Source organism: Acomys minous (assembly GCF_964271855.1).
Source record: "Acomys minous genome assembly, chromosome: 12".
NCBI classification, from domain to species: Eukaryota; Metazoa; Chordata; class Mammalia; order Rodentia; family Muridae; genus Acomys; species Acomys minous.
Genome location: NC_140493.1, coordinates 79,377,810 through 79,403,718, shown reverse-complemented (window position 1 = coordinate 79,403,718; position 25,909 = coordinate 79,377,810). Strand labels below are relative to the sequence as shown.

At 42.6% G+C, this 25,909-nt stretch overlaps 3 protein-coding genes across 4 annotated transcripts in view; 2 read left to right on the top strand and 1 right to left on the bottom strand.

Moving 5' to 3' along the window:
• The window catches only part of CLTC (clathrin heavy chain), a 65,974-nt gene extending 56,038 nt beyond the window's left edge, over positions 1 to 9,936 (top strand). The window contains exons 29-33 of one of the 2 annotated variants that reach the window (XM_084803238.1): positions 185 to 355; positions 567 to 788; positions 1,913 to 1,933; positions 5,743 to 5,818; positions 7,557 to 9,936. In XM_084803238.1, the coding sequence (XP_084659364.1) occupies positions 185 to 355; positions 567 to 788; positions 1,913 to 1,933; positions 5,743 to 5,818; positions 7,557 to 7,681 (615 nt within the window). In that variant the 3' untranslated portion in view covers positions 7,682 to 9,936. The remainder of the gene's footprint in view (positions 1 to 184; positions 356 to 566; positions 789 to 1,912; positions 1,934 to 5,742; positions 5,819 to 7,556) is intronic. The other variant, XM_084803239.1, reaches the window with a different exon arrangement.
• Positions 9,937 to 13,285: 3,349 nt separating this feature from the next.
• On the bottom strand, positions 13,286 to 21,904 carry PTRH2 (peptidyl-tRNA hydrolase 2). The gene is made up of 2 exons (XM_084803306.1): positions 21,749 to 21,904; positions 13,286 to 13,917 (listed from the first exon to the last, which is right to left on the bottom strand). The coding sequence occupies exon 2, from the start codon at positions 13,915 to 13,917 to the stop codon at positions 13,372 to 13,374; it is 546 nt and encodes a 181-aa protein (XP_084659432.1). The 5' UTR covers positions 21,749 to 21,904; the 3' UTR covers positions 13,286 to 13,371.
• Positions 21,905 to 21,978: 74 nt separating this feature from the next.
• The window catches only part of VMP1 (vacuole membrane protein 1), an 87,916-nt gene continuing 83,985 nt past the window's right edge, over positions 21,979 to 25,909 (top strand). The window contains exon 1 of the mRNA XM_084803295.1: positions 21,979 to 22,125. The gene's annotated coding sequence lies outside the window, so the exon portion shown is untranslated. The remainder of the gene's footprint in view (positions 22,126 to 25,909) is intronic.

Genomic DNA, 25,909 nt, shown 5'->3' with positions numbered 1-25,909 from the left:
TATTATTTGAGAAGTGGATTGAAGAAGATTGATACCTGAACACAGGTTACAAACTTTTGTAGTTTGACGCTTGAGTCTGTGTTGTTATAGTTCATGCTGCCATCTAGTTGGCTCTATCAGAAGGAAGTGTAGGATATAAATGTTAAAGCCTCTAGCTGACTTCTGAATGACTTTCTCTCTTAAGGCTCTGCGAACATCAATAGATGCTTATGACAACTTCGACAACATCTCACTTGCTCAGCGTTTGGAAAAACATGAACTCATTGAATTCAGAAGAATTGCTGCTTATCTCTTCAAAGGCAACAATCGCTGGAAACAGAGTGTAGAACTGTGCAAGAAAGACAGTCTTTACAAGGTTGTTAACGTGGGGGTGGGCTGTTCTAGCCACTCATGGTATCTTACAAGTGATCTTACCGAGCTGTTGGTTTCATGGTAGTGAGAGCTGGCAGTGTGTCTCCCTTTTGTGATGGTAGTTTTTAAGTTAGTGGGGTTTTCTTTACTTCGGGGCTAGTTTAAGTCAGCATGCTGGGTTAACCTCTGTGTCCTTCATTGTTTCCTCCAAATAGGACGCAATGCAGTATGCCTCTGAATCTAAAGACACAGAGTTGGCTGAAGAACTCCTACAGTGGTTTTTGCAGGAAGAAAAGAGAGAGTGCTTTGGAGCTTGTCTCTTTACCTGTTATGATCTTTTAAGGCCAGATGTCGTCCTGGAAACTGCATGGAGGCACAATATCATGGATTTTGCCATGCCGTATTTCATCCAGGTCATGAAGGAATATTTGACCAAGGTAACGATGCTCAGAAGCATATTCAGAACTAATAATTGGGAGGATTTGTAAATTTGTACATGTATATTATTTTTTTTCAGTTTTTTTCTCTAGTGTAAATTACTCAGTTGATCATAAAATGTTCCTATTGGAATTTTTCTTGATGGCTGACAGATGACATGACTAGGAAGGGATGCAAGCATTGTCAGTGTCCACCCTCTGAACACTCACATCAAATAGTACCCTCTGTTTTAATATTTGTAGTACTTTTAAATTAACCCCTATGACCCCGAGTCCCATGTATACTTCCATAGATTTCTTTTATTTGTTTGGTTCCTGACTTCATGTCTTTGCCTGTTTCTTATGGGGAAGCTGCATTATATTAGCAGCCCATAATTATCACAGATTTTTGATAATCAGTGACCTAACTTAAAAATACTGTAGGAAGTTTGCAGTTAATCATGTTTCATAAATGCACATTAAATAAGCTAAGGGAAAACCACTTATAAAATTTTCTGTTTGTCTTAGGATCTCTTTTAGATGTTAGAATACTTTTTGCTTGCCCCAAGTTACTAGCTGTATGCATAGAAATTTTAAATGATTTCTTAAAAATCCACTTTATCAGAATAAATCAAGCTTAAAAGTGAAGTCTCTCTTTGGCATGCCTGAGTAGAGAGTGGGGAGACGCTACTAACAGCCCCCCCATGTGTAGAGATGTTTTCCTTAGGAGACCACGTAACCAGACACCTTGTGTTGCTCTTACAGTTTTTAAAGGAGTAATATTTTATATGTAAGCCCAGTGTGATTAAAACAGTTGCCTCAGCTTAGCCACAGGTGAGAGGAGCTTCCTTTCTTATGCATAACGCCACCTGGGAGCCCCAGCTGCTGTTAACCTACATGCTGCCCTTGTCCTGGCCACTGCGCTGCTTCCTTCCACACTGGCTCAGCTCAGGTCCTTCTGCAGTGAGCTTTGACCTTAAACAGGACTCTAAACTTGCTTCCGGATGCCCTTCACTTCACTCTGCTCCTCCCTTTTTCAGTGGTTAGGTGTTTCTCCCTAAACCTTGGTTGCTGATTCTACCTTTTTATGCTCAATATGGAATTTGATTTTTTTTCTAAGCTGCACCTTCTGAATTCCTTTGCAGGTTGATGCAATAAAGGAAAAGGTGAAAGTTGATTCTTTTCCATCTTTAAGTCTGGAGGACTAAGTCTAAGGAATTTGCATGATTTTTTTTTCCTTCCTTTTCTACACTGCTGCTGCTGCTTACCCCCCTCCCCAATAAATTTTCACTAAGCCTCTGCAAGTCCCTTGAAACATAACTATAATAGAGCTGTAGGACATTAGTAGATGTTTGCTACTAATCGGCTAATAGGCTTTAGGAAGGGCAGGAGGCTAATCAGTAGTTGGTTCACAGTCTCTCTTTAATATATTATTAAAACTGAGCATGGTGAGTTTCAATATTTTCCCTGTCAGGGCATCTGGACTATAGTAGGACTTTCTTAATATTTGAAATGAATTAAAACATCTTTTTTTATTTTGTGAGCCTGCCTGACAGTTGTTGAATTTATATCTGTATGTACATGCCCTAAGAGGCTTTTGGAGTTCTGTGGGGCTTTTTGTTTGTTTGTTTGTTTTCTGGGGTTTTTGTGGTATTGAAGGACTGTGATCCAGTTTCTGATCTCTTGATTCTTACTAATTTTTTTTGCTGAAAGTAGATACAAGAGATACTAGCTGCTTCCGAAGAGGCTTTCCTCATGTTCCTCCAGGTGTCCAGTTCTCATGGTGCTACTCCATTTTTAAGAGGAACCAAAATCTTTTCAATCATGAGAGAGCCAAGCTTGCTATAACTGTTGCTAAGCAACATGGATTATTTATATTTATAACAAGGCAATATTAACACCTATCTGTAATAAGGCATGCCTTTGAAACCACCTAAATTTGCTGTCATGTTAATTAGTTGGCTCATCATGCAAGAATGCCAAATTGAGGCACCATATGGTGGCTGCTTTCTTCATTGGCTTATCTCCGTCCCACTGTAAATGAAAGAAACTTTAAAACTTATGCCTGGGGTAAAATGGTTAGAAAGGGGTGGGGAAGTAGAGGAGTGTTAAATTTTAAATGAATTTGGCTAGGGCCAATGCCTTGGGATTATGTTGATCAGACTTGAGTCACCACTGGAACTTAGGGCAAACCTGAGTAAAATGCATTGTGTGTGAGACCCTTCAGCAGCTAGTAAGCAAGGCAGTTAGAAAGCGTGTGTGTGAAAAATGGGTAACAGAACTGTAGTGTTATGCGTTGTTCTAAACCAAGCATGTGTAAGTCATTGCAACACATCATACTACTCTGAAACATTAGAGCATTGCTGTGGGCTGTGTGTGTTTCTTGAGAGCCTGTATGGCACCAGTCATCTTCAGATCTCACTTCTTGCTTCAGTACTTTTGCCTTTTTTTCATGCACACATACACCAAAATAACTGACTGCATGTTAACTTTTACTCTGCAGCATATTGCAGTCTTTGTGGAAAAGCCTTTTGCATTTTAGTGGATCTTCAATATTACAAATGGAACTGATTTCAGTGACATGCTTATGTTTAATTTTTCTTTTTAAACCCAAGGATCAGAAACTTTTGTTACAGCTCTTAACAAAAGCTTGTGTTCATAAAATCTTCTCCCATTTTTTCTTTTGGTGTGATCTAAATTGGGCTTTAACAAAAATTGGATGTTCCTGTCCCAGAGGCTATCCCATTACAGTTTTAGTATATGTGCTGCCGAAGTGAGCACAGGCTATCCCATTACATAAAAACATCAGCACTTTTGCTTTTATGTTGATGTTTCTCCTCTGGGATTTGTGTTTTTCTGCCTCCCTCCTTGCCTCTGTCAGTGACTGGGGCATTTGGATAATCCTGGCTCTTTGGTCCCCCATGTGTTTCTGTATCAACAGTTAATCAGACATTAACTTTTATACGTGTCTGTTCACTTAAGTTCTTTTTTTCCTTGAAAGTCTGGGGATGTATTATGCAGTGCTGGGTGTTTTGGGGTTCGTTTTGCTTCTTTTACCTTAGAAATTATTTACATACAGGCATCCATATGTGTCCTGTATGACTTCTGTAGTTCATTCTCACGTACTAGTGAGGTTAGCAAACCCCAGGTGACCCTGATGGCATAGCTGCTTTAATTTCTGCAGATGAGTTAATTTTTCGTGTCAATTTGGATCCAAATAATGGATATTTCACATGAGCCTTACATTCCATGGTAGGCTTTAATTTGTAACATATTGTATAGGCTACAAAATAAGGAAAATAGTATGTAAAAGCAAACCACCAACTAGCCCCGCCCAAATACCCTACAAACCCTGAAATACAGCACACCCATCTTCAAAGGTAGACTACTGAAGCTCACTCTCAAAGTTCTTTTTTGAGGCCCAGATTACTTTTAACATGGAGCAGTAGGAGTAAGTAGGAACATCTGGGGCCATCTCAGCTGGGATGGGCATTTGCTGCCAAGCTTGACACTTGGTTCTCTCCCTGAGACCCACATGGTAGTGAAAAACCAACTACCAGCTTCTGCAAATTGTCCCTTGACCTTCACATGCACACCACAGCATGTGCTTGTTGTCCCCAGCCAGCCCCCCAGTAAACACATACAATTTTTAAAATCAGAAACCTGTTGTCCTAACCCTCTGTGCTGTATGCACACTCAAAAACACTGTTTTAAGTCTCCAGTACAACCCAGGTACTGCTTTAGCATGTTTAAAAGATCTAGTTTTTATGACTTTTTCAAGGATCTACATTTCTGTTCATGTGCTCCCTCCCTCATTGTCTTTGGGGTCACATAGAGGTTCCTCTGTACACTCACATTCTTAGCACACTTTTGGCCTTGAAAATAGTACATAAGAACACTGAAATTAAAAAAAAAAAAGGACACTGAGATTTGAAATTTAGTTGTATAGAAAAACTGGCCCAGGTGCCAACTGTTTAATACAAATCCAAAGTTTAGAATACAAATACAGTATAGTATAAAGGCAACAGAAGTACATGATAGGCAATTCTGCAACACCAGGCTCCTGTTGTTTTTCTCTCGTGTGTCTCAGACTTACAGAATGAAATTATGTTAGCCTTATAGGGAACTCCCAGCTTCCTTCAGCCTCGCTTTCTAGAGAAGGAAATCCAAGGGCTGATAGTTTGGTTTGCCAAAGTTCCCCTCTAACTCCTAAAGGATCTGGGTAATACCACTCCCGGCGTTCACTCATATACTTGAACTGGTAGTATCTGATATTGGCCACTTTGGTTAGCTAATATACAGTAGCCATTTATATCCTTGGCTTCATTAAAAATAAAAGCTTTCTTCTCAAAGTTGGGGCCAAGTCAGGCAATCTCAGTTACTTCTTTGAGCCGTGTACCATTAGTGTTTTTGCACTTTGTCTCAGTCAAGTAAGGAAAAGGATGTTACACATCACAATAAGGTTGAGTGTGGAGCTCCTTAAGACTCAGTCTCAGTTGCAGAATGTAAGCCTCAGCAGATGTGCAGAGCTGTCAAAACAGCTCATCCTCCTGCTCAAGTCCTTGCTAGCCATTTGACTCATTTCACTTTTTTGCATCTTAATTCCCCTGGGGAAGAAGTCCTGATGGTTTACAAATTCCCGATCACCTCTGATAGTGTATACACGTCATTTGAAAAGTGGTTCCGTCTCACTTTCTCCCTTGCTCAGGCTGCATCCTAGCATGTCCAGTCTTAGCCTGGTGTGAGCTGTTATGGCATTTATAAATACCTCCTTCCTGAGGGTTTATAAAGACAGTGCTGAAAAACACCTTGACTGAAGTATGAATATTGCCATTGAATTTGAGGGGCCTGGGAATGTTCTTGCCAGTCTGTTTGATTTTTGACAGAGTTTGACATACTAAGGCTTTTCCACTCTCTGCCATAAACCTAAGTTTGTCATGCTTTTGGGGTTCTAACGTGACTTGTTTTTCTCTAGGTGGATAAATTAGATGCTTCAGAGTCACTGAGGAAAGAAGAAGAACAAGCTACAGAGACACAGCCCATCGTTTATGGTAACCTTCTCTTTTTACGTTCAGAGGGGCACATTAGACCATCCTTAAAGGCAGCAAGCTTTGAAAGGGGCAAAACGTTTGCTAGGTTAAAGAGTAGTTCTCCCAACTATTAGCATTTTCTCCTGAGGACCACTTAAACTCATATTGATGGCATCCACTCTGATAGTCTTCCATGCAGTTTCTCAAATTTAGTCACTAAAGATGGCCTAGGCTCTTCTGTTGCCTGATTGATGACTGATCTAAATTCCCTAAGAAAGAAACAATATAACAAGGCTGTTTTCAGTGCTTTGCATAAAGAGGGCATCCTAACTTTAAATCTAACTAGGACAGAGAATGAGGCTTGAGTGGCCATTTAAGAGCTTTCCAAGCTGGGCGTGGTGACACGCGCCTGCAATCCCGGCACTTGGGAGGCACAGGCGGGTGGATCAATGTGAGTTTGAGGCCAACCTGGTCTACAAAGTGAGCCAGGATTATACAGAGAAAGCCTGTCTCCAAAAAATAAATAAATAAAACAGACCCCCCCCCCCAAAAAAAAGAACTTTCCGGAGAGAGTGTCCAAACCCTAAAATAATTACTTAAAGGAGTTTGACTTCCTCTTATACTCGCCTGTGCAGATTACTTTTCCCTTGCGTTTCATATTTGAATTTCACATTGGATTTGAGGCTATGATCAAGTTTTATAACCAGATGTTCTTTGTAAGGAAGCATAAAATTTTGTCTCAGGCAATTAAGGAAAATGATACTATAGGAATCTTTATTATTATACCTGTGGTGGTGGTGGTTGTTGTTGTTATTGTAGATAAGCTGTTTGGAGGAATTTACGGGACAGGGTAATTTTGATGAAAGGCTAGGTAGACCTAAAATGCTACATGAGGTTTGACTTACTTAAAATAGGAACAAAACCAGAGGGCTACTTTTTTAGTAGGCATCCAATGCATAGAGTTGTAAGTAGGTGGTTGAAATAGGTTAGACTTTTCAAGATAATCCAGAGGTGATTCTTTGATTAAACCAGTTTCCAAAAAGCACGCAACACTTACTTAAATACAATTTTGGTTGTACTACAAGAAGAGGACACGGGGAGCCTGTGTGTTGGGAGAGCAGTAGCTTCCATTTTAGTGGGAGATGATTTGCCGGGCTAGGGAGGTGTTATGTTTCTCTCTCTAAAAGTTCTTTACATGTCATGTTTTCTTTATGTGGTCAACAACTATTTCAGCTTCATCAGCAAGTGTTTGATAGAAGGTATATATGCTCTCGTGTTTTTCTTTTCATACCTAATGCATTGCATATCTACTGCATATTTGAATGTGTTTTTTCTACTGCTGTCTCTAAATTAGCGCTGGATTCTTTGCTAGAATCATATTAGGTTTCATTACCATTCAGATATTTAGAATCAGAGATTGAAATTAACTTTAACAATTTGTAAAGTTTTCCTGTGCTAAAATTTTAGTCACTAAGTGTAATGTGTATTATGTGACAGGCTTGTTGGCAGATGTATGGCCTGATTCTGTCAAATGTGCATGTGTTACTGCTTTAAACATAGGGTGTGGTGGCCCTCAGGCCTGCACCGTTGGCTTCTCTAAGACAGGAAACCTTTCTCAGGGCGAGACTGTATTCCAAATTGGGACAGTCAAAAGTGCCCCACACAACTCATTCAGTGAATTGTGATTGCGCTGCTAGAGTGAGCTAGGTGATAGCTCTAAACCTGGTGCTAACAGCTTCTCCTCTTTTGTCACCTTTAGGTCAGCCCCAGCTGATGCTGACAGCAGGACCCAGTGTGGCAGTCCCTTCCCAGGCTCCTTTTGGCTATGGTTACACTGCGCCCCCATATGGGCAGCCACAGCCTGGCTTTGGGTACAGCATGTGAGGTGGAAGCTCATCTGTAGTCTCCTGTTTTCATATGGAAGCACCGTCTACCCACTTCTCAGCTCATAAACGGGCAAACAGGCAGCGTATACTTGTAACCTTTATTTCATGAAGGACTACTTTTGTTTCTAACTATAGACTTGGATCGCCTATGTTAAAACCTTATTTTCACATTCCGCATCATTAGAACTTCTTTTCAAAGGGGAATAGTATATCCATGTGGGCTTTTTCTCCCCCTCATTCTTTGAAGAACTGCTTACTATTCAATCTCTTGTGAAGAACCTGATTTGCACTCTGTAGTGTTTAAAGAAACAAAGAAACTCTAATATTGAATCTCTTAAATTTAGTGTATGTAAAACTGCTTTCAATATGTTATTGTCTAAATGCATTTAAATCTCTTTTATTCAGAGAAAAGCTAACGTGAAAATACTGGTATGTGACCATGCCAGACTGTCCATGCCAACGAAGGCTACACTAATCAGCATATCCTACACAGGATCACCGCGCTCTCCAAATTATTTGAAAGATGCATACAGACAACTTGCCTGATTTTTAAACGAGTATAAAAGGCCCTTTAACCTATGCAGGTTTCCCCATTACGCGTATAGAAAATGCTAGTGTGTTTTGCTCACTTCCTATGTAACAGGTGCCCTCATGTTGTGCTGTATCCTGTGCTTTTTCTGTGGGACCATTCCATTCAGGAAAAGGAGCACCATGATTCCACGCGTGTGTATTTACTAACTCTTCCCTGAGGTTTGTGTATGGTGGATATTGTGGTGTTTTAGATCACTGAGTGTACAGAAGAGAGAATTCAAACAATATTGCTGTTCTTCAGTTTTGTTTGTGGAATTTGAAATTACTCCAATTTAAAATAAATTACTGGACTGTGGAAATAACATGTAGAATCGAAGTTTTGATTAAATACATCTCAACCCAGAAGAGTGGTGGTTTTCATAGTTTCATACTGGATGCTGCTGGAGCATTACAGGGAGGAGTGGAGGGAAACTGAAAAGGCTTGCAGTGTGCCATTTGCATCCCTGTACACAGCGGTCTTAAAAGCAGTTTCTAAATAGTGGGCTCCTTCTTGTGTTTCCAACATTTTAACCAAATGCTGCTCCAAGGCTGTAAGAACTTCACCTAACTAACTTAATTGTAGGTGTTATATTGACCTGAAATAAACGTATATTTTTAATAGTAGTTAGCATGGTATTTCTTACAAACTTAAAGGGTACCAAATTTAAATCTTTGGCCATGGCTGAGAATATTGAATCTATTTCATTACAACTTAATTTTCTATAGTTACAGAGCTTATGCTGCTCTACAATTCTCGTGCAAAATTACCGTAAGTTTCACAGAATGATTTTTTTAGAAAAGCTTATGCACAGCCTTAGCAGATTGGTATTACTGTGAAAGTCATTTTTGGTTTGTCACAGTGAAAAACATGGGCTTTTCAGGCCAGAGCTGTCCTGTGTTCCGAGATGTCTACCTACACTTCATTGTAAGGAATCAAGAGATATGTCAGCTTGTTCTTGACATTTCCTGTACTTGTGAATGATGCTCTTTTCCCTTCCTTAGTAGAAGCAATTTGAAATAATCATATTTATTATTTTATGTGTATAGGTATTTTGCCTGAATGTATGCCTGTGTGTGCATACAATGCCCTCAGAAGCCAGAAGAGGGGCTCAGATCCTCTGGGACAGGAGCTAAGTTACCCTGTGGGTGCTAGGAATTGAACCTGGGTCCTCTGGAGAAGCACTCACTGCTTTTAAACACCGAGACATTTCTTTTTTATTGTGTCCTTGAGGATTTTACCCCCAGTGAAAATTCATCGTGTATTGTTGTCGATGCCAAGTTGCCACTTAAACCATCCATATTGGGCAACATAAGGACAAAACCATAGTCAGTTGGCTGCTAAATTTGCTTTTGATTTTCTTTTCTGTATATACCAAGTGCTTTATCATTTTATGTGTATGGATGTTTTGCCTTGATATATCTGTGCATCATATACATGCCTGAGGATCGAGGAAACCATTGCTCCACTCTCTCCAGCCTCTTGGTTTTTTGATTCAGGGTCTCTGTGTATAGTCCAGGCTGGCCTTCCTTGAATTTGAGGATCTTTTTTCCTGGGCCTCCTGCATGTGGGGATTGTAAGTATGCGCCATCTGTCAGATTATGAGATACCCAGCCAAGGACTGGGCTGTGATGTCTGTACCACAACGGACAGGGGGCAAGTTGGCATTAAACTGTCTTCACTAACATCACTCTCGAGTTTGTCACTGGGGTGGGTTCTAGATTAAAAAACTGAATAGTTACTATAAAATGTTGCTTAAGCCAGGAGGAAATGGGGGGGGGGGGAGAGAGATACTGGGAAAGTCACGTGAAAAGCTATCTGATCTAGTGGCACATAAAACAAAACTTTGTATATTGATACAGAAACACGCACTTGATGTTTGGAACGCAGTAGCCCTTGCCGAGCACATGTGGGGCCTGCGGTTCAATCTCCAGCACCATGCACATGGCAAGTACTGTTGGGGAAGGCTATGGGAGAGCCGGAAAAGTTCTCCAAACCTTTCCCAGTTGTTTTCCTTAAAGTGAATGGTGCATTTAGTTTTTGAGAAAATATCTGCCAAACACTCAGGTTTGGAGCAATTGCAGTCCCTTTTTGTCTTGTTCTGGAGATAAGAATCTCACTGTTGACCTGGAAACTTGAAGAAATCCTCTGGTCTCCGCCTTCAAAGCACTGGGATTACAGTAATGAGCCTCCACACCTGGCTACTTTCAGGGTTAGTTAGTTTTTAAATGTGTATTGTCAATATGGGTACATTTGACAGCTTCCAGGGATCAAAATTGGGTTATCAGCCTTTACCCATGGAACCCTAATTGCATTTGCTTAAGGTTTTATTTTTTAATCATACACAGATGTGCTTTATCTAAGTAGGTATATCAATGAGTGTTGATGTCTGTGGGGACCAGAAAACTGTTGGATCCTCTGACACCAGTAGTAATGAGCCAGAAAGCAAACATGGATCCTCTGTAAGATTCTTAGCTGCAGAGCCATCTCTCCAACCTCGTTTCAATTTTTTAAGATTTAAAACATTACTTATACAGTATTCTGCCCACATGGATGCCTGCTTGCCATATTTCATTATAGATAGTTGTGAGCCACCATGTGGTTGTTGGGATTTTAACTCAGGACCTTTAGAAACCTCTGAGCCACTCTCCAGCCCTTGTTTCAATTCTTACAGAGATGTTACAAATGAGTGACGCCAGCCTTTTAGACAACTAGACACTAACAGTCATGGGTAAAAATTTGTAACTTTTTTATTGAGAATTTCACACACGCATACAATGAGCCTAGCACACCAGCCCCCATTCATCTCCCTCCCAAGTTCATCTTTTTTCATAAGAATGCCTTGAGTCATCGCCTCTGTCGTTTATTTTAAAGGTATGGTCTAATGTTTATTATTAGCCTTATAATTATTGTGGCAGTATTATCTAACCCGCTATCACATATCATTAAAGACACAGGCACCAGATAGATTTTAGAATAGCCTTATTTCACCTGGGGCTTGGTGGGCGTTACCTCCTAAACCCCCATACCATGGCATCTGCTCTAGTAATTTCTGCCTGGGCTGCCTCCCATCCCTAATTCCAAAATAGTTGCTAATGTTCTTCATCCGAGCCGCTTTTCTCCACTCACACCTGTCAAGCCACGTGCTCCTCTCGTCACTGACACTAGCCCATCACTGTGGCTCTGTAATTTCTTCGGCAATCTGTACTTGAGAATGTGCTCAGCTGAGGAGCGGCCAGCTCTTGGGGGCCAGTCCTTCCCATTAGAATACTTAACCACCAGACAACTCCCAACAGTTGACTGTGTGTGGATGCCTGTTGGGCCATCGACAGGAGCATAGGCAACATACCAGGGAGGACTTCCTCAAAAAGAGTCGCTGTTACACAGCCTTGAGTTCCCAAAGCACCTCCGCGACATACGCTGTGAATGTGGGGCAGTGAAGGACATAATGGCTACTTGTTCAGAGAGATCATCAGTGGGAATACACTAGAGAGAAGAAAATGCCTTTAATTGAAGCTAGTGAAAACAGTGGTGTAGAGACTCCTTGGGCTCGGCAGAGTGTGCTTTGAGAACTACTCTGTGAGAGTCCTATGAAGTACATATCAAGAACCGGTGAACCAGAAAAACACTGACTTGTTACCAGAACTAACAGTTCTCACCGTGTCCTTGTAGGTAAGCCCTAGCTTATTACAGGTCCTTGAGTCAGCCACCCATCCTGCTGGGAGTCCAGTCTTTCAGTGTTGAACCACTTGTCTGCAGTAAGCCTCATAAACTACCAGAGTTATAACCATGTACTGAAGATTGATTTCTACTCAGTTACATGTGGTTGCATCACTTTTGACTCCTGTATAAACATTCTGTTTAGAAACTGTTGCTACTGTGGCATCATTCAGTGTTGTGACTGCTTCTCGGTCATCTATGCTTCTGTATGATAAAAGTGCAGCAAGCATTATAACTTGGAGACTTCGTACAGTTGCCTTTAGCATTATGTTTAGTTTTAACCTTCCAGAGCTGTAGAGAAAAATGGATTCTAGAAGACTGTCAAGAAAGCTTTATATGGCCAAGCACCTGGTGCACACTCTTAATCCCAGCGCCTGGGAGGCAAGAGGAGGAGGATCTTTGAGTTTGAGATCAGCCTGTTCACCATAGTGCGTTCCAGGCTCGTCAGGATACACAGTGTGGAAAAAGTGCACATAAATAATAACGTTTTCAGGAGAGGCTGGCTGGGTACAACTACAGACCTTTAGTCTACAAAGTTCACTTCACAAACTCAGTGGTTTCAGTGTTAAAGGAAAGGAACTTTTTATAGCTTAGGAGTTAGAACCACTCTGAATTACCTTAGCCTGAGCAGGTCAGGAGAAATGAGCATCAAAATTTGCTACACCTGTCATAAAACTGCAACTTTGAACTAGAAGTTTTTTTATAAAGTGGCTGGGTATGTATGCATGCTTTCACACCCAGCATGTGGGAGGTCAAGGCAGGAGAAATGCTACAAGTTCAAGATTAGCCTGAGCCACACCATCTCAAAACATCCAGCTAGTTAAAATCGAAATCAAAACTGCACAGTGGGTCTATGCAAGAGAGGAGGGACATTGATTTAAAAAAAAAAAATCATTCAAAAAGTAGCAGCAGGGAACAACTGCAATGATTTCTTGAACCAGATCCATAAAGAGAGGGACAACAGCATGGCCTGCAGAGCGAGCAGCACACGGGGCTCTCGTTACGCACGCTCTCCTTTCCACCCAAGGTGACAGCGGGCATTTTCGCACTTTGTTTCCTCCACAAGAGCATTTAGCCAATGCATTTTTACTCTTTGGTTTTCTGAGCGTTCTGCCTACACTATTTACGGTAACTGTGTGTGCCTGCTGGCTGAGTGGAGGGTGTCCCAGCACTGGACCTGGGTGGCTGTGAACTGCCAGGGACCTCTGCAAGAATAACAAGAACTCTTAATCTTGGCGGCGGCTCTCCAGCCAGGCGGATTTTAAGCTCAAGATAGTAATGGTCCAGTACACGACAGAAGAACATGGGAACAGATTTTAAGTGGGGCAAGAGTTAAGCTTTTATTGGTCCTGACAGGCTTCCCACTCTGCAGCCAGAATCACCACCACACGAAGGCCCATCTAGTAAAGCTTCAGGTGCCCAGTGACCTCATCAATTAGTTCTACTGGTCCTGGCCCAATGCCCAGCACAGTCCGAGAACCTGGTTCAATCTGAGTGCGTCCAGCATCTTGGATTAAACTCACAGTTAGTCCCAACATTTTTGCATGGGTGAGTAATTCAAGGAGTGTGTTTTCATCTGGGGCTTTGACCACCACTTTGGGCTGGCCACAGTACTCCCACTCTTTGAGCACTTGAGGGTTTCTCCTTTGAATCTGTTTGTAGGCAGACACAGCAGCATGAGAACACTGCGCAGCGACCTTCCCTTTCCCCATCTTTAAGTCAGTTCGAACCACAAGAATCATTTTGTATTCCCCACTCTCTCCCAAGATGCTTGCTTCCGTTCCCGTCTCTGTGTCTCTATTTGTCTCACTTGCTGAGTTCTGGGGAGACATTCCAAGGTGGCTCCGGAGGCCCCAGCCCAGGCACATGCCGCAGGCAACTCCAGCAGCCAAGCTGAGCGTACCAGGATGAGCCAAATACTCCATAACCAAGAACTTGGAGAGCATCTTGAGAGAAAAGAAAAGCGTTATTATCTAGAATTCAAGCTATTCAGATAAGTAACCTACAAATAGCAAGCAATGTTTTAAACCATGCAGGGGAAAGGCCTTCTAGATCTTCTGCATGAACCATGTTTCCACCCACCCCCAAGCACTAGTCGATTCAAAGACCTACATGAAGTAGTTTGGTCATTTTGAGCAGGCAGCAGAATCTCTTCAGATAATTGTGTGGGGTCAGGGAATGATGGCTTGGCCAGTATGCCAGAACCCAAAGCAATGAAAAATAGCACACTTTTTTTTTTCTGGAAAGCAGTGGAGAGTTGTGCTTCATAATACGGTGGTTCTCAATGGAGACAGTACAGTGTGGCCTGTGAAAGGTACACCAGGCCACGAGTCAAGATGCTATAAGCAAAGTTGCAGCACTGAACATTAGCATGGATAGGAAACTTATCCAAGATCCTAGCCCAACTTCATGCTGTTACCCGAACACAAAGTATCTGAAGTAGGGTTCCTACATTCAGGGAGTTTCTAGAAGTGAACCTCTCCTAGAAGCAGGAATCCTCTTCTCTCCTTTCTCCCTTTACAAGGTTCCACTCTACAGTCCATTACGCCCTGGAACCCAGACAGGCCTCGACCTTCCAAATGCTGGAATTACAGGAATGAATAAACCTGGCGAAGTGATGGTGCAAACAACCATCCGCTTCTTCCTCTAGTGTGTATCCAAGCATTTATGTGCATGAAAACACCATTTTTTTTTTAAACCACCAATTTTACAGTGCATAAATGACACCCTGGGAACTGGGCAACACATTTTTATCATAAATTTCCCTTTTCTTCATAAAATAAACATGTTAACATATGCTAGTATTACAGATTGATTATAAAGTAAGATGTTCACTTCAGGATAGTATAGCAATATAAATTATTAAGATATAATTCACAAGCTGGGCATGGTGGTGCAAGCCTTTAATCCTAGCACTAGGGAGGCAGAAGCAGGATCTTTGTGAGCTAGAGGCTAGCATGGTCTACAGAGCAAGTCCAGGATAGCCACGGCTACACAGAGAAACCCTTGGGGGTGGGTGGGAAGGACAATAAACAATAAACAAAGGATATAATTCACAGTTGGGTGGTGGGTGACAACAGTGTACACCCTTAATCTCAGCACTCCTGAGGCTGAGGCAGGCGGATCTCTGAATGCTAGGCCAGCCTGGTCTACGGAGTGAGTTTCAGAATGGCCAGGGCTACACAGAGAAACCCTGACCTGAAAAACAAGAACAAAAGAAATTCACATACCGTGACATTCACACTTTTAAAGTATACCATTCTGGCCTTTTGGGTTTTTTGTGTTTTTGTTTTTGTTTTTGTGTTTTTGGTTTTTTTTTTTTTTTTTTTTTTTTTTGGCCTTTTCTCTTGTTTGATTTTGTTTTGTGAGATAGTCTCACTCTGCAGCCCATGCTGGCCTTGGATTATGTAGATCTCCTGCCTCAGTTTCTCAGTGCTGGTATGTTGTTAGGCTAATATACCCATATCATTGTCTATTTCCAGAACAGGCAACAGAGTCAAGTCCAAACGGGATTCCAGCAAGCTGAGGTGCTTCTGCCCAGCGCAGGGGCTGCCAGACAACTGGGCACTTTACATTACAGAAGCAAGCACATTTTTGGAGGCAACAGGGATTGATCCAGGACCTCACAAGGCTAGGGATGTACGCACGCCTTCCTTTTTTTTGGTTTTGTTGTTGTTGTTTTTGGTTTTCAAGGCAGGGTTTCTCTGGCTGACCTGGACTTGCTTTGTAGACCAGGCTGGCCTTGAACTCACAGGGATCCGCCTGCTTCTGCCTCCCGAGTGCTGGCATTAAAGCAGTGAACTACCACGCCTGGCTCCAGTTTCCTTTTTTTTATCTTTTATTTTAAAACAAGGTTTCACTAAATTGTCTAGGCTAACTTGGAATCTGTGATCTTTTCCCCTCTCCTTCCCAAATAGCTGGGATTACAAGTCTGGCTCCAGGTTGCTGAAGCAACTAAAACTTAAGGACAAACAAGTGTATCAGGTACGATGTTAAACTCCTAGATTTTATTCCTATAGGAACTGGTCTGAGGAATATTTTGAGTTAAGCAATGATAGGTTGAGCAAAGGGCTTTTTTTTTTTTTTAATGAGACAGGATCTCGCTATGTAACCCAGGTTGGCTACAAATTTCTAATTCTCTTGCCTCATCGCAGGCCTCCCTGGTACTGGGACTACAGGCACAACCACCACAACTGGCTCCTTCAATTACAGTTTGTTCGTTGTTGTGGTTTTTGAAATTGGTCTTACATAATTCAGGCAGCTTTGAACTCCCCAGGAAGCCCAAGCTGACCAAATTAATTTTCTTCCTGCCTCCACTTCCCAGGCACATGCCACCATGAATCATTTTATGTGGTGCTGGGAATCATACCCAGCATTTCATGAATGTTAAATACTCTACCAAATCTTCAATTACAGTTCTTAGTCACTAAACAGATACATACCATAAAGCTCACTTATATATCAGGCGAGCACATGAACTATATAGTTCAAAACCAGGACAAGGTTTATAGCACAAACCTTAGATGGTTCGGCTATCTATTTAAACCCAAGTGAACAAGTAATTACAAGCGTGTAAGAGTCGTGTGCATGCTTTGATTATTTATGTGACTATATGATGTTGTAAGTATTAACTCTCAAAATGAGAGAACATTTTATAAGACAAAGACTCTGATCTGGATGTAGGATTATTTAAAGCATGAATATTTTCTTGGGATACAGCCACACAGGGTTGATGTGTTGGAGTTTTAAGAAAGATAGTAACGATGTTTGTCTGGGTTAAACTTGGTAAGAAGCATGGGTCCTGCAGAGGGTTGACATAATACAAATAATTAGACAAAAGCAGGACTGTCCCACTAGATTAGCGAGGGAAGCCGGAGAGTACCTAAGAATGCACATGACTTAGCCACAGTAGTGACTGAAGCAGAAAATACAGACATGCCTTATTTCCTTAGTGAAAAGTGAGTCATCAGCTATGAAAACATAACAAAGGCTTGGAATAGCTATTAAGGTGACTGAAGAGCACCTACAACAGAACTGTCAAGTATTCAGGCCTAAATGTGCAACTGTACAGATTTCTCAAGCAGGATTCCTCCCACGTCTAGGACTAACAGGTGTCTGTGATGGATAAAAAGGTCACTAAGAAAGGAACTGGTCAGGCAATGTTTGAAACTGTGTGTGTGTGTGTGTGTGTGTGTGTGTGTGTGTGTGTGTGTGTGTGTCACATGTACACACACATGGATGAGAACGTGTGGAGGCAGGACACTTTTCCTTGGAAGCGTGTTCTTTTCTTCCACCGTGTGGGTCTCAGGAATTGAATTAAAGTTGTCAGGCTTGGGGACAAGTGCCTTTACTTAGTGATGAGGCAGTTCATTAATGTACCCCCCCCTTTTTTTTTTGCTAGGGGTAGACTCTAGAGAGTGCTTCTTGACCTTAATGCTATGACCTCCTAATATTAATTTTGTAGTGACCCCCCACCATAAATTTATTTCTACCTCATAACTGTAACTTTCCGTTATGAAACATAGTGTATATATCTGATATACCCCCAGGCGCTGGGGGGTCAGAACCACTGCTCTAGAGCCTCCCGCACGTTAGGCAAGGGGTCTCTGGCCTCAGACTCCCCTGTCTGAGGCATTTTCCTAGGCTGCCTATCCTACTCTGGAATGTGAGTAGGATTCTCTTGCTTCAGCCTTCCCAGGAGCTGGGATTCCGGGTGTCTGCCCTCGAGCCAACTCCCTCTCCACAACTCTTTTCCAAGTACACAATGTATGCAGAGCTTAATGAATAAGCATTCAACGTAGAAAAAGAGGGGTGGGGGAACAGAGAAACTAAGGCCAAGAGAAGTCTGATACAACAAATGTTTGGTAGCTGTTCACCAGATAGAATTAGGAGTCCTCACAATTTCTAGGTTATAAGATAAGCAAATATTCTATATACCAGATTCGGGGAAATTTGACCTCTTTACAAAGTGTCGATTACAGGATGGATAATATACTATAATGTTTACCTATAAAGTTGTCAAAATGGATTCACAGCCAGGTGGGTAGAGCATGCCTTTAACCCTAGCACGTAGGAGACAGAGGCCAGACTGGCCCACATAGTGCGTTTCAAGACAGCCAGGGCTACTTGGAGACCATCTCAGTAATTATCTAAATAAAAGCAGATTGCTTTTGTCAATGCTGAACAAGGACTGAAGCTAGGAGGTAATAAATAAGAGGCTCTCATGACTGACTGTGACCGGACACTGCCAGAATGACAACCTCACACGCAAAACTACTGCGGGCAGTGAGAACTGCAAAGGCTCTCAAGTTCCCTGCTTAGGCCGCGCACCTCTAGGGGGTGCTCCTCCAGGGTCATGTTACCCCAGTCGGACATCATCTAACTCTTCTAAAAGGCGGTTCAGTCTCTGCAGCCTCACTAGAAACACACCAGTAAGCTCAGGGCTTGACACTGCTCAGTATGGGAGATACGCGTTAACAGCACAGTAAAATAACTATGTCCATAAAACCATCTTCGGGGCCTTGTAATTAGCCTGCCTCACCAAGCATGTTTCATCAGGCCCCTTGCTCCAGACTACCTCCTGAGCCACACTCTACACAGCAATCTACTCCATAGGTTCTTTGCGTTTTCCAAGCTAAAACAAAACAAAACAAAAAACCCTTTCCTAAAAATCTTTGGCCCACAACGGCATAATTTCCCTCTTTTACTTCCAATCTCAATCACCTGCATCTCCTAGTCACTGCGTCTCGGTGCCTTTCCTACCTCACTCTATGAGAAGGGCTGAAGACCCAGAGGTTTGTCATTGTGCCACAGGTGTTTCTTTTGGGGTTTCAGTCTTGAGTTTTGTGCACCACTCCCTGGTGACTTTTAAAACTTTAAACCTTCCTCTGGATTATTTAAACCAACCTTCACCCAGTGCCTATCTTCCCTCTCCGACAGTTTACAGTCTCCCAAGCAAAACTGCCTGCTATTTGCGAGGAAACATGGATGGATAGTATTATACAAACTTACATAGCTGCCTCTTCCACCTGGATCTGGGCTGTCCAACCTGGTAGCCATTAGTGCCATATAGTTAGGAACAGTCAACTTCCGACTATTCAGTTCTAAGGTTATGCAAAGCCACAATTCAGGTGCTCAATCACTCAACAATGTGAAATGGCAAGTGTTCAACCTGAGAGAAAGGACACCTCTCACTTGTCATCACTGAAGAAAGCTGTAGGATCAGGCATGTCGACTGCATCTTTGTAACAGCCTCATGTGCTTTGGGGGCCAGGTGTGAACTACAGTAAAGTAATCCTGTCCCAAAGACTTGGGGGACGGACGCACACTGGGACAGCCCTTGTCTATCTATCTAAGCTTCTTTCCAGTCTTCTCCAACCAACCAATCGGTATTCTCTGAAGACTCACTGTGCTCCAGGCAACACTGCGAAGCCTCAAAACAGATCTCTGGAAGACGCTTCTCCCTGCGTCTAGCTGGAGTTAACAAACAATAAGGTCTGTCACAGTCACACCACACTGCCCTTCTCAGGAGTGCCTTTAAATCTTTTAGTTACCTCAACTCAAGCAAACCTGGGATTTGTAGTTTCAACAATGAAAAAGAATTTTACTGAATACATACTTTAAGATCAGGGGTTAGGAGAAAGAGAGATCCTTGGAAAGACAGACAAACCCAACTTCTTCCCCTAAGACCTAACCAAGAGTGGGCATGCGTTCAAAAGAGTCTTGAAAAGCAAGACATTCCCAGCTCGGGTCTGGGCTCCTCAAGGGAGGGTCACCACTGTCTTAGCATTAGGTTCACAGATCATTTTGATGGTTCTCAAGTTAGATCTTAAATGGAAGGACGGCTGCGAAAAACCATTCCCCCCCCCCATGTTCATGGTGGCGTACTCCTTTAATCCTAGCACTCGGAAGCTGAGACAGGCCGACAGCCAGGACTACAAAAGAAACCCTGCCTCGGAAAACCAAAACAAGCAAAACATTTTTTTTTCACTGTCCCTTTGGAGAGGTGTCTTGGATGGAATTATGATCTGGCAAAAAAAAAAAAATCAGAAGCCACTAGGGTTCCACAAGGGGCTTAGGACACGGCCCTTTCCCTTTAATGGGGCTGCTGGAAGATTCCTGGAGAATGACTAGGAACCTTAAGCAATAGTTGCGTTAGCATTCCTGTTTCCCAACAGGTGACGCTTCAAAAGCCTCCAAAGTGAGGCGTTCCTCCTCCTTCCCTGCTCCCCACACAACTTTCTTTCTATCCTGCAGCAAGATGAGCCACCTCAGCGGGCATGGTGCTGTTGAACACCTTTAGTCCCAGCACTCGGGAGACAGGGGCAGGCGGGTCTTGTTCTGACTGAGCTCCTTTTGCTGGTCTCCTGTGCCCCACTGTTGGCAGTAACAGGAGCCTGCTTTATCTATCATTGTAGGCCCATCCCCGCTCTCTCTAACTATAGTGTCCCAATTTTTTTTTACCAAAAACGTCCAAAATTAACTCTGTCAACTCCAACCTTTGAGGGAGGAAGTTAAGGAAGGAACATCCCAAATTCAAGACCGAGAACAGATTGGGCACCTTACAAGACCCTGTTTCTGAGTATAGTGCTACACCAGCCTGCCTCCATCTTAGGCTTGAGAGCCATCTTACAGTGACGCTGAACTAGATTCCTTTTGTTTACGATTCAATTTGTTTCTATGACTGGGCTATGGCCCTCTTCTAACCTTAACTACAACTGGTTCTGAACTGCTAATTCTAGGAAACTGCAACCATGCCTTTCTGCCTTTCTCCCTTCCTCCCTCCCTCCCTCTCTCTCTCTCTCTCTCTCTCTCTCTCTCTCGTTTTGTTGTTGTTTTTTTTTTCAAGACATGGTTTCTCTATGTAGCCTGAGTGCTGGCATTAAAGGCACAGGCAATGTCTTTGTTTCAAAAGGCTATTATTGACGCCGGGCATGGTGGCACACGCCTTTAATCCCAACACTTTCCGAGGCAGAGGTAGGCGGATCACTGTGAGTTCAAGGCCAGCCTGGTCTATAAAGCCAGGACTACAAAAGAAACCGTCTCGAAAAAAACATAACCAAACCAACCAAATAAAAGGCTATTATTGACCACCTTGCAACCATGTCTTGTTTCAGGAGGTTGTTATAACCAACATGTTATGCTTACTTTCTGCTTCTGTAACCCCTGACTACTTGCCTGCCAAATCTTCCATTTGGAAACCCTCTACTCTTATGGTCCCCATGTCCAATACTAATCTCTTGAACCCAGCCTTTAGAGAGAGACAGCTCGTGTGCACGAAGTTAAAAAAAAAAAAGGTTGCCTTAATTAATTTGGTCATAATTTGGTCTCCTCCCAACTATGGGACTAAGCTCCCTGGTAGACCGCTTGCCTACCATGCACGACGCGCATGCACCACAATACCAATAAATAAAAATGCTTAAGAATTTATCCCTAGATTTCCCTTTTGAAGCGGAACTCAACAACTCAAAAACGTATATTTAGTATTTATGGTTTGAGGGCTACTCCCCCATTTTCTCACACTACGGCAGCGTATCAATGCTATCTAAACGAGGAGGCGATGCTAGAGACCACAATTCTGGGTTCTATCCCTTCCTAGTGGCTTGGTGCCTTCTAAAGGAAGGTTTGCAGCCCGGGCAAGGTATTCAGAGGCCACTGGGCGGAAGACGGTTTATGAAGTAGCTAAAAGGGCGCGGACTGTGGGATAAGACGGTAATATAAGTTCCCGTGGAAACAGCTACACTCCTTGCCGTCTTCCTGGAAGGAGCCGAAACTCACCTGAAGCACAAATCGCTCACGCCTTGTAGCTCCCAACTCCCGAACAAGGAACACGCTTCGCGCGCGCCCCCTACTTCTTCCGGGTTTTCTGTAAACTAGTTCCGGATCAGGAACTACAAAGCCCGGTCATCCTTCCTCTTGTCACACCCACAGGGCCCAAAACTGATAAAGCGGAACTGAAATCCCGCGAGGATCCTGCGGGGTTGCCAAAAGGAGGGTGGAACATTTCTCTTTTGGAGGCGGGCTCCTCTGGGGAGCCGGACCGGAAGTGACGCTAGTGAGTTCCGGTTGGCTGGAGCCCAGCGGCGGGTGTGAGAGTCGGTGTTTGGGAGCCGCTTCCAGGATCCTGAGATCCGAAGAAGCCCGGGTCTGAGCGGGTAGGTAGGCGAAAGCGGGGAGTCGGGAGCGCAAGGCGAGGCTCTCCACAGCTCGGCTTCTTCCGCGGCTCTCGCGTTTGAGTTGTGCAGATACAGAACACGCTGGTTTCTACTTGAGGAGTGTTTCAGGTCACGGCTGACTGGCTGTCAGCTGGCGGTAGCCAGGTTATATGGGACACCCCTCCACGGTTTGGTTGCCGGGACATTGAACCCCGACATTCCCGTCCGTTCTTTCCAGACTTGGAAGTCCTTGGCTTCTACAAAGAACCCTATTCCCGAGGTGTCCAGGACCTTGAGTTAAATGAAAAAGGTCTTCGCTACTGGTGACCGAGTTGATTCTCGGGACCTTTCAATTTGTTGTTTTTCTTTTCCAGCCACTAGAGCATTCTGCCAAATACATCTCTATGAGATGCAGGCATGCGGGTGTCCTGACAGCACAGAGTAGTCAAAGGAAGGAGCCCTCGTCTCTCAGAGCCCTGACTGTGGACCTTCTCGGCTCTTCTTCCAGCTGTCATAAAAAGAAGAAGGCTCTCTGATTTGTCCAAACCTCTGACCTCCCAGCATTTGTATTTCACTGCAGTGGAAGTACTTGCAGCAAGACAGGACAGGGAGGTCGACTTAAAAGTCTTCACAATTCCAAAAAGAGTGTATGGCTTGAGTTAGGCTTCTAGCTAGGTTATTTATGACCTCCAGGTGATTTTACATACCCGTCTTTTGCTTTTCTTCTACTCCATCCAAAAAGAAAAAAAATCTAAATGCGTAGGTTGGCGCTGTGTGTGTATATTGGCAATGTAATTTCTTATCCTGACTCTCAGTTCTTGATGCTTGAGACATTTTGTAGACAGGCTGATTGATCGTTTAGAGAAGCTTTACCTGTGTTTCTCTTGGCATAGTGGAGAATTTAATATTCCAACTGTTTTTCTTTTCTTTTTTTTATTTTTATTTTTTTTAATAATTTATTTATTTTTATTTTATGTACATTGGTATTTTGACTGCATGTTTATCTGTGTGAGGGCGTCAGATCCCCTGAAACAGGAGTTATAGACAGTTGTGAGCTGCCATTCGGGTGCTGGGAATTGAACTTGGGTCCTCTGAAAGAGCAATCAGTGCTCTTAACCGCTGAGCCATCTCTCCAGCCCTTCTTTTCTTTTTTTAGAGACAGGGTTTCTCTGTATAGCCCTGGCTGTCCTGAGACTCAGTCTGTAGACCATGCTCAGAGATCTTGGACTCTAGAGATCCACCAGCCTCCCAAGTGCTGGGCCCGGCTATATTCCAACTGTTTGTTATTATTATGAATTGTGTTATCATTGTCTCTGATTTTATGGGAGAAACTTACTGACTAGACTGTAGGTTTGTTAAGCAAGGTTCTGTTTTTATTGACCTTTGGGAGAAGGATGCTGGTACCAGACAAATACTACCAGTTTGTATAGGTCTAAAAGGATTCTAAAGTGATAATTTCTCCTGTTTAACTTATTTGCCTGTTATTTTAAGGGCTGTATCGGTCTTAGATACATTAACAATACAGTTAAATCACTGAGGCACACATTCCAGAGAAAATATACATATAAATACATTTCTGAACTACTGTAGCTAATGGTTTTAATGCTGCTTACCAATTTATGTGTGGCTAGTTTAATTTGTTCTCATATAATCCTGATTTTTGAGTTAGCAAACTGTTTTACATTCATCTTTGAAATGAGTTCACAAGGTTTTTGACAAGTGGAATTATAGATTTGATATGTCGTTAATTTATTTAGTGATTACACAACCTCCACGTTCTCCTTCTCTCTCTCTCTCTCTCTCTCTCTCTCTCTCTCTCTCTCTCTCTCTCTCACACACACACACACACACACACACACACACACACACACACATAGACTCACCTGTTTCTGCCTCTTGAGTCCTTGAGACTAAAGACCACTACACCCAGAAAGATATTTAATCTTAAATCAGATGACCTGGATTAAAGTCTGAGCTCCAACACTTACTGAGTTATGATTGGCAAGTTACCCAGCATTCAAAGCTGCTCTTAGTTGGTTGATAAAAGGACTTTCATATGACTGTCAGTGTTTGGTGAATTGTACTTGTGAAATCACTGTGAAAGTACAAGTATAGTGTTTTTACTTAGAGGACAAGAAATTCATAAGTGTAGAATGTTACTTTGAAGTATTTCACAGTTTGCCGATTTATATCATGTCTTTATAAATATATTGTCACCCATATTTATGATGATGGTCTTTGCCCTCCTTCTGACCACAATAAAGCCATCTAAGAGTGGCTTTGAAATTAGTCACCTTGGTTAATAAGTAAGTGGAAGATGAGCGTAGCTTTGCAATTGAGAGTTGAAATCTGACCTTTCTCAGTTATCATGTATTGTCAGCTGAGAATTCCCAAGTGCAGAAAACACTGAAGTTTTTGTTGCATATGTATAATTGTACATAGCCTACCTTTGCTTACATTCAGTAAGAACTATTGTTCTTATCATTATCATTATTATTATTATTATTATTATTATTATTTTGGTTTTTTGAGACAGGGTTTCTCTGTGTAGCTCTGGCTGTCCTGGACTCACTTTGTAGTCCAGGCTGGCCTTGAACTCACAGAGATCCACCTGCCTCTGCCTCCCAAGTACTGGGATTAAAGGCGTGTGCAACCACGCCCGGCTCTAGAATCCTTATTATTTACTGAAACCAACATTTAGAATTGCAGTTGACCCTTGTGAATGCATAGTTAGCACTCTCTTGTTTGACAGAGGGGAAAATTAGGACCTAGAAGCAATCAGTGATTGGCTGGCCTGAGGACTTCTGCTATAGGCAGTGCCAGAGCCTGAACTAGACTTGAGTTCCTAGGCGCTCTTTCCACTCTTCGGAAGCTGTCCTCAGGAGCCTGGGAAGTTTCCTGACAGCCTGCTTTGCATAACACTCTTTTCTTTTATGTATGGAAAAAGGATGTGTGCTGATGTATGTGGTCCCCTCCCCGTATTTGTTTCTATCATCTGTAAATTGGAGGGAAACACGCTGTTCAGTGAGAAAGGAACAGGAAAAGCCCAGTGGGGAAGCCTGTGGTCACAGTGTGTGGGACACTGAGCTCAGTAGGAGGACCACGTAGAAAACCCTGTCACAAAAGTGTTCAGTAGGACGTGTTAAAGAAAGAAAATTACATTTACCAGAATATTCTCAGCTCGCAATTATATCAGGCATTGTGAAATGTCATCCCTTAAATGGAAGTGACAGAGTCCCTGTAACACATCTTTTCCTGAGTGTTGATAATCCATAGGGGAAAGCTGTATTCGTTTTTCTCCTCCTGCTATAAAGACCTTTTTTGAATTGCTGTAATATTGATATCCTACTTTATTAACTTTTCATCTACAGGGTCATTTCTCTAACTCTGTTATTCTAGGTAAATAGCCATTATAGAAAAATCAGTGCTCTGTTTTCAACCTTTGCTTCTACCGACTTCACAGACCCGTTAGGCTCTCCTGTGCTGCGGACGATGGTGAGGGTGCAGCTGTTGTCCTGTGCCCCCCTAAGTGCTGTTTGGGAATCTCTCTTTCATTTGGAAATGAACTCTAGGTTAGCAAACCTGAGACTCCAGAAGCACTGAGGTGATCGTAACTTCACTGTGGTTCTGATGGTTGATAATCTGCTTTCACAGAGCTAAGCAAGTATTTTTTAGAGTAAAAGTGTTTGGGGGGTGGTGCTAGGACTTGAACCCAGAGCCTTGTGACCTAGAGTAAACTCTTTTGTTTGTTTGGAGTTTGGTTTTTTGTTTGTTTGTTTGTTTG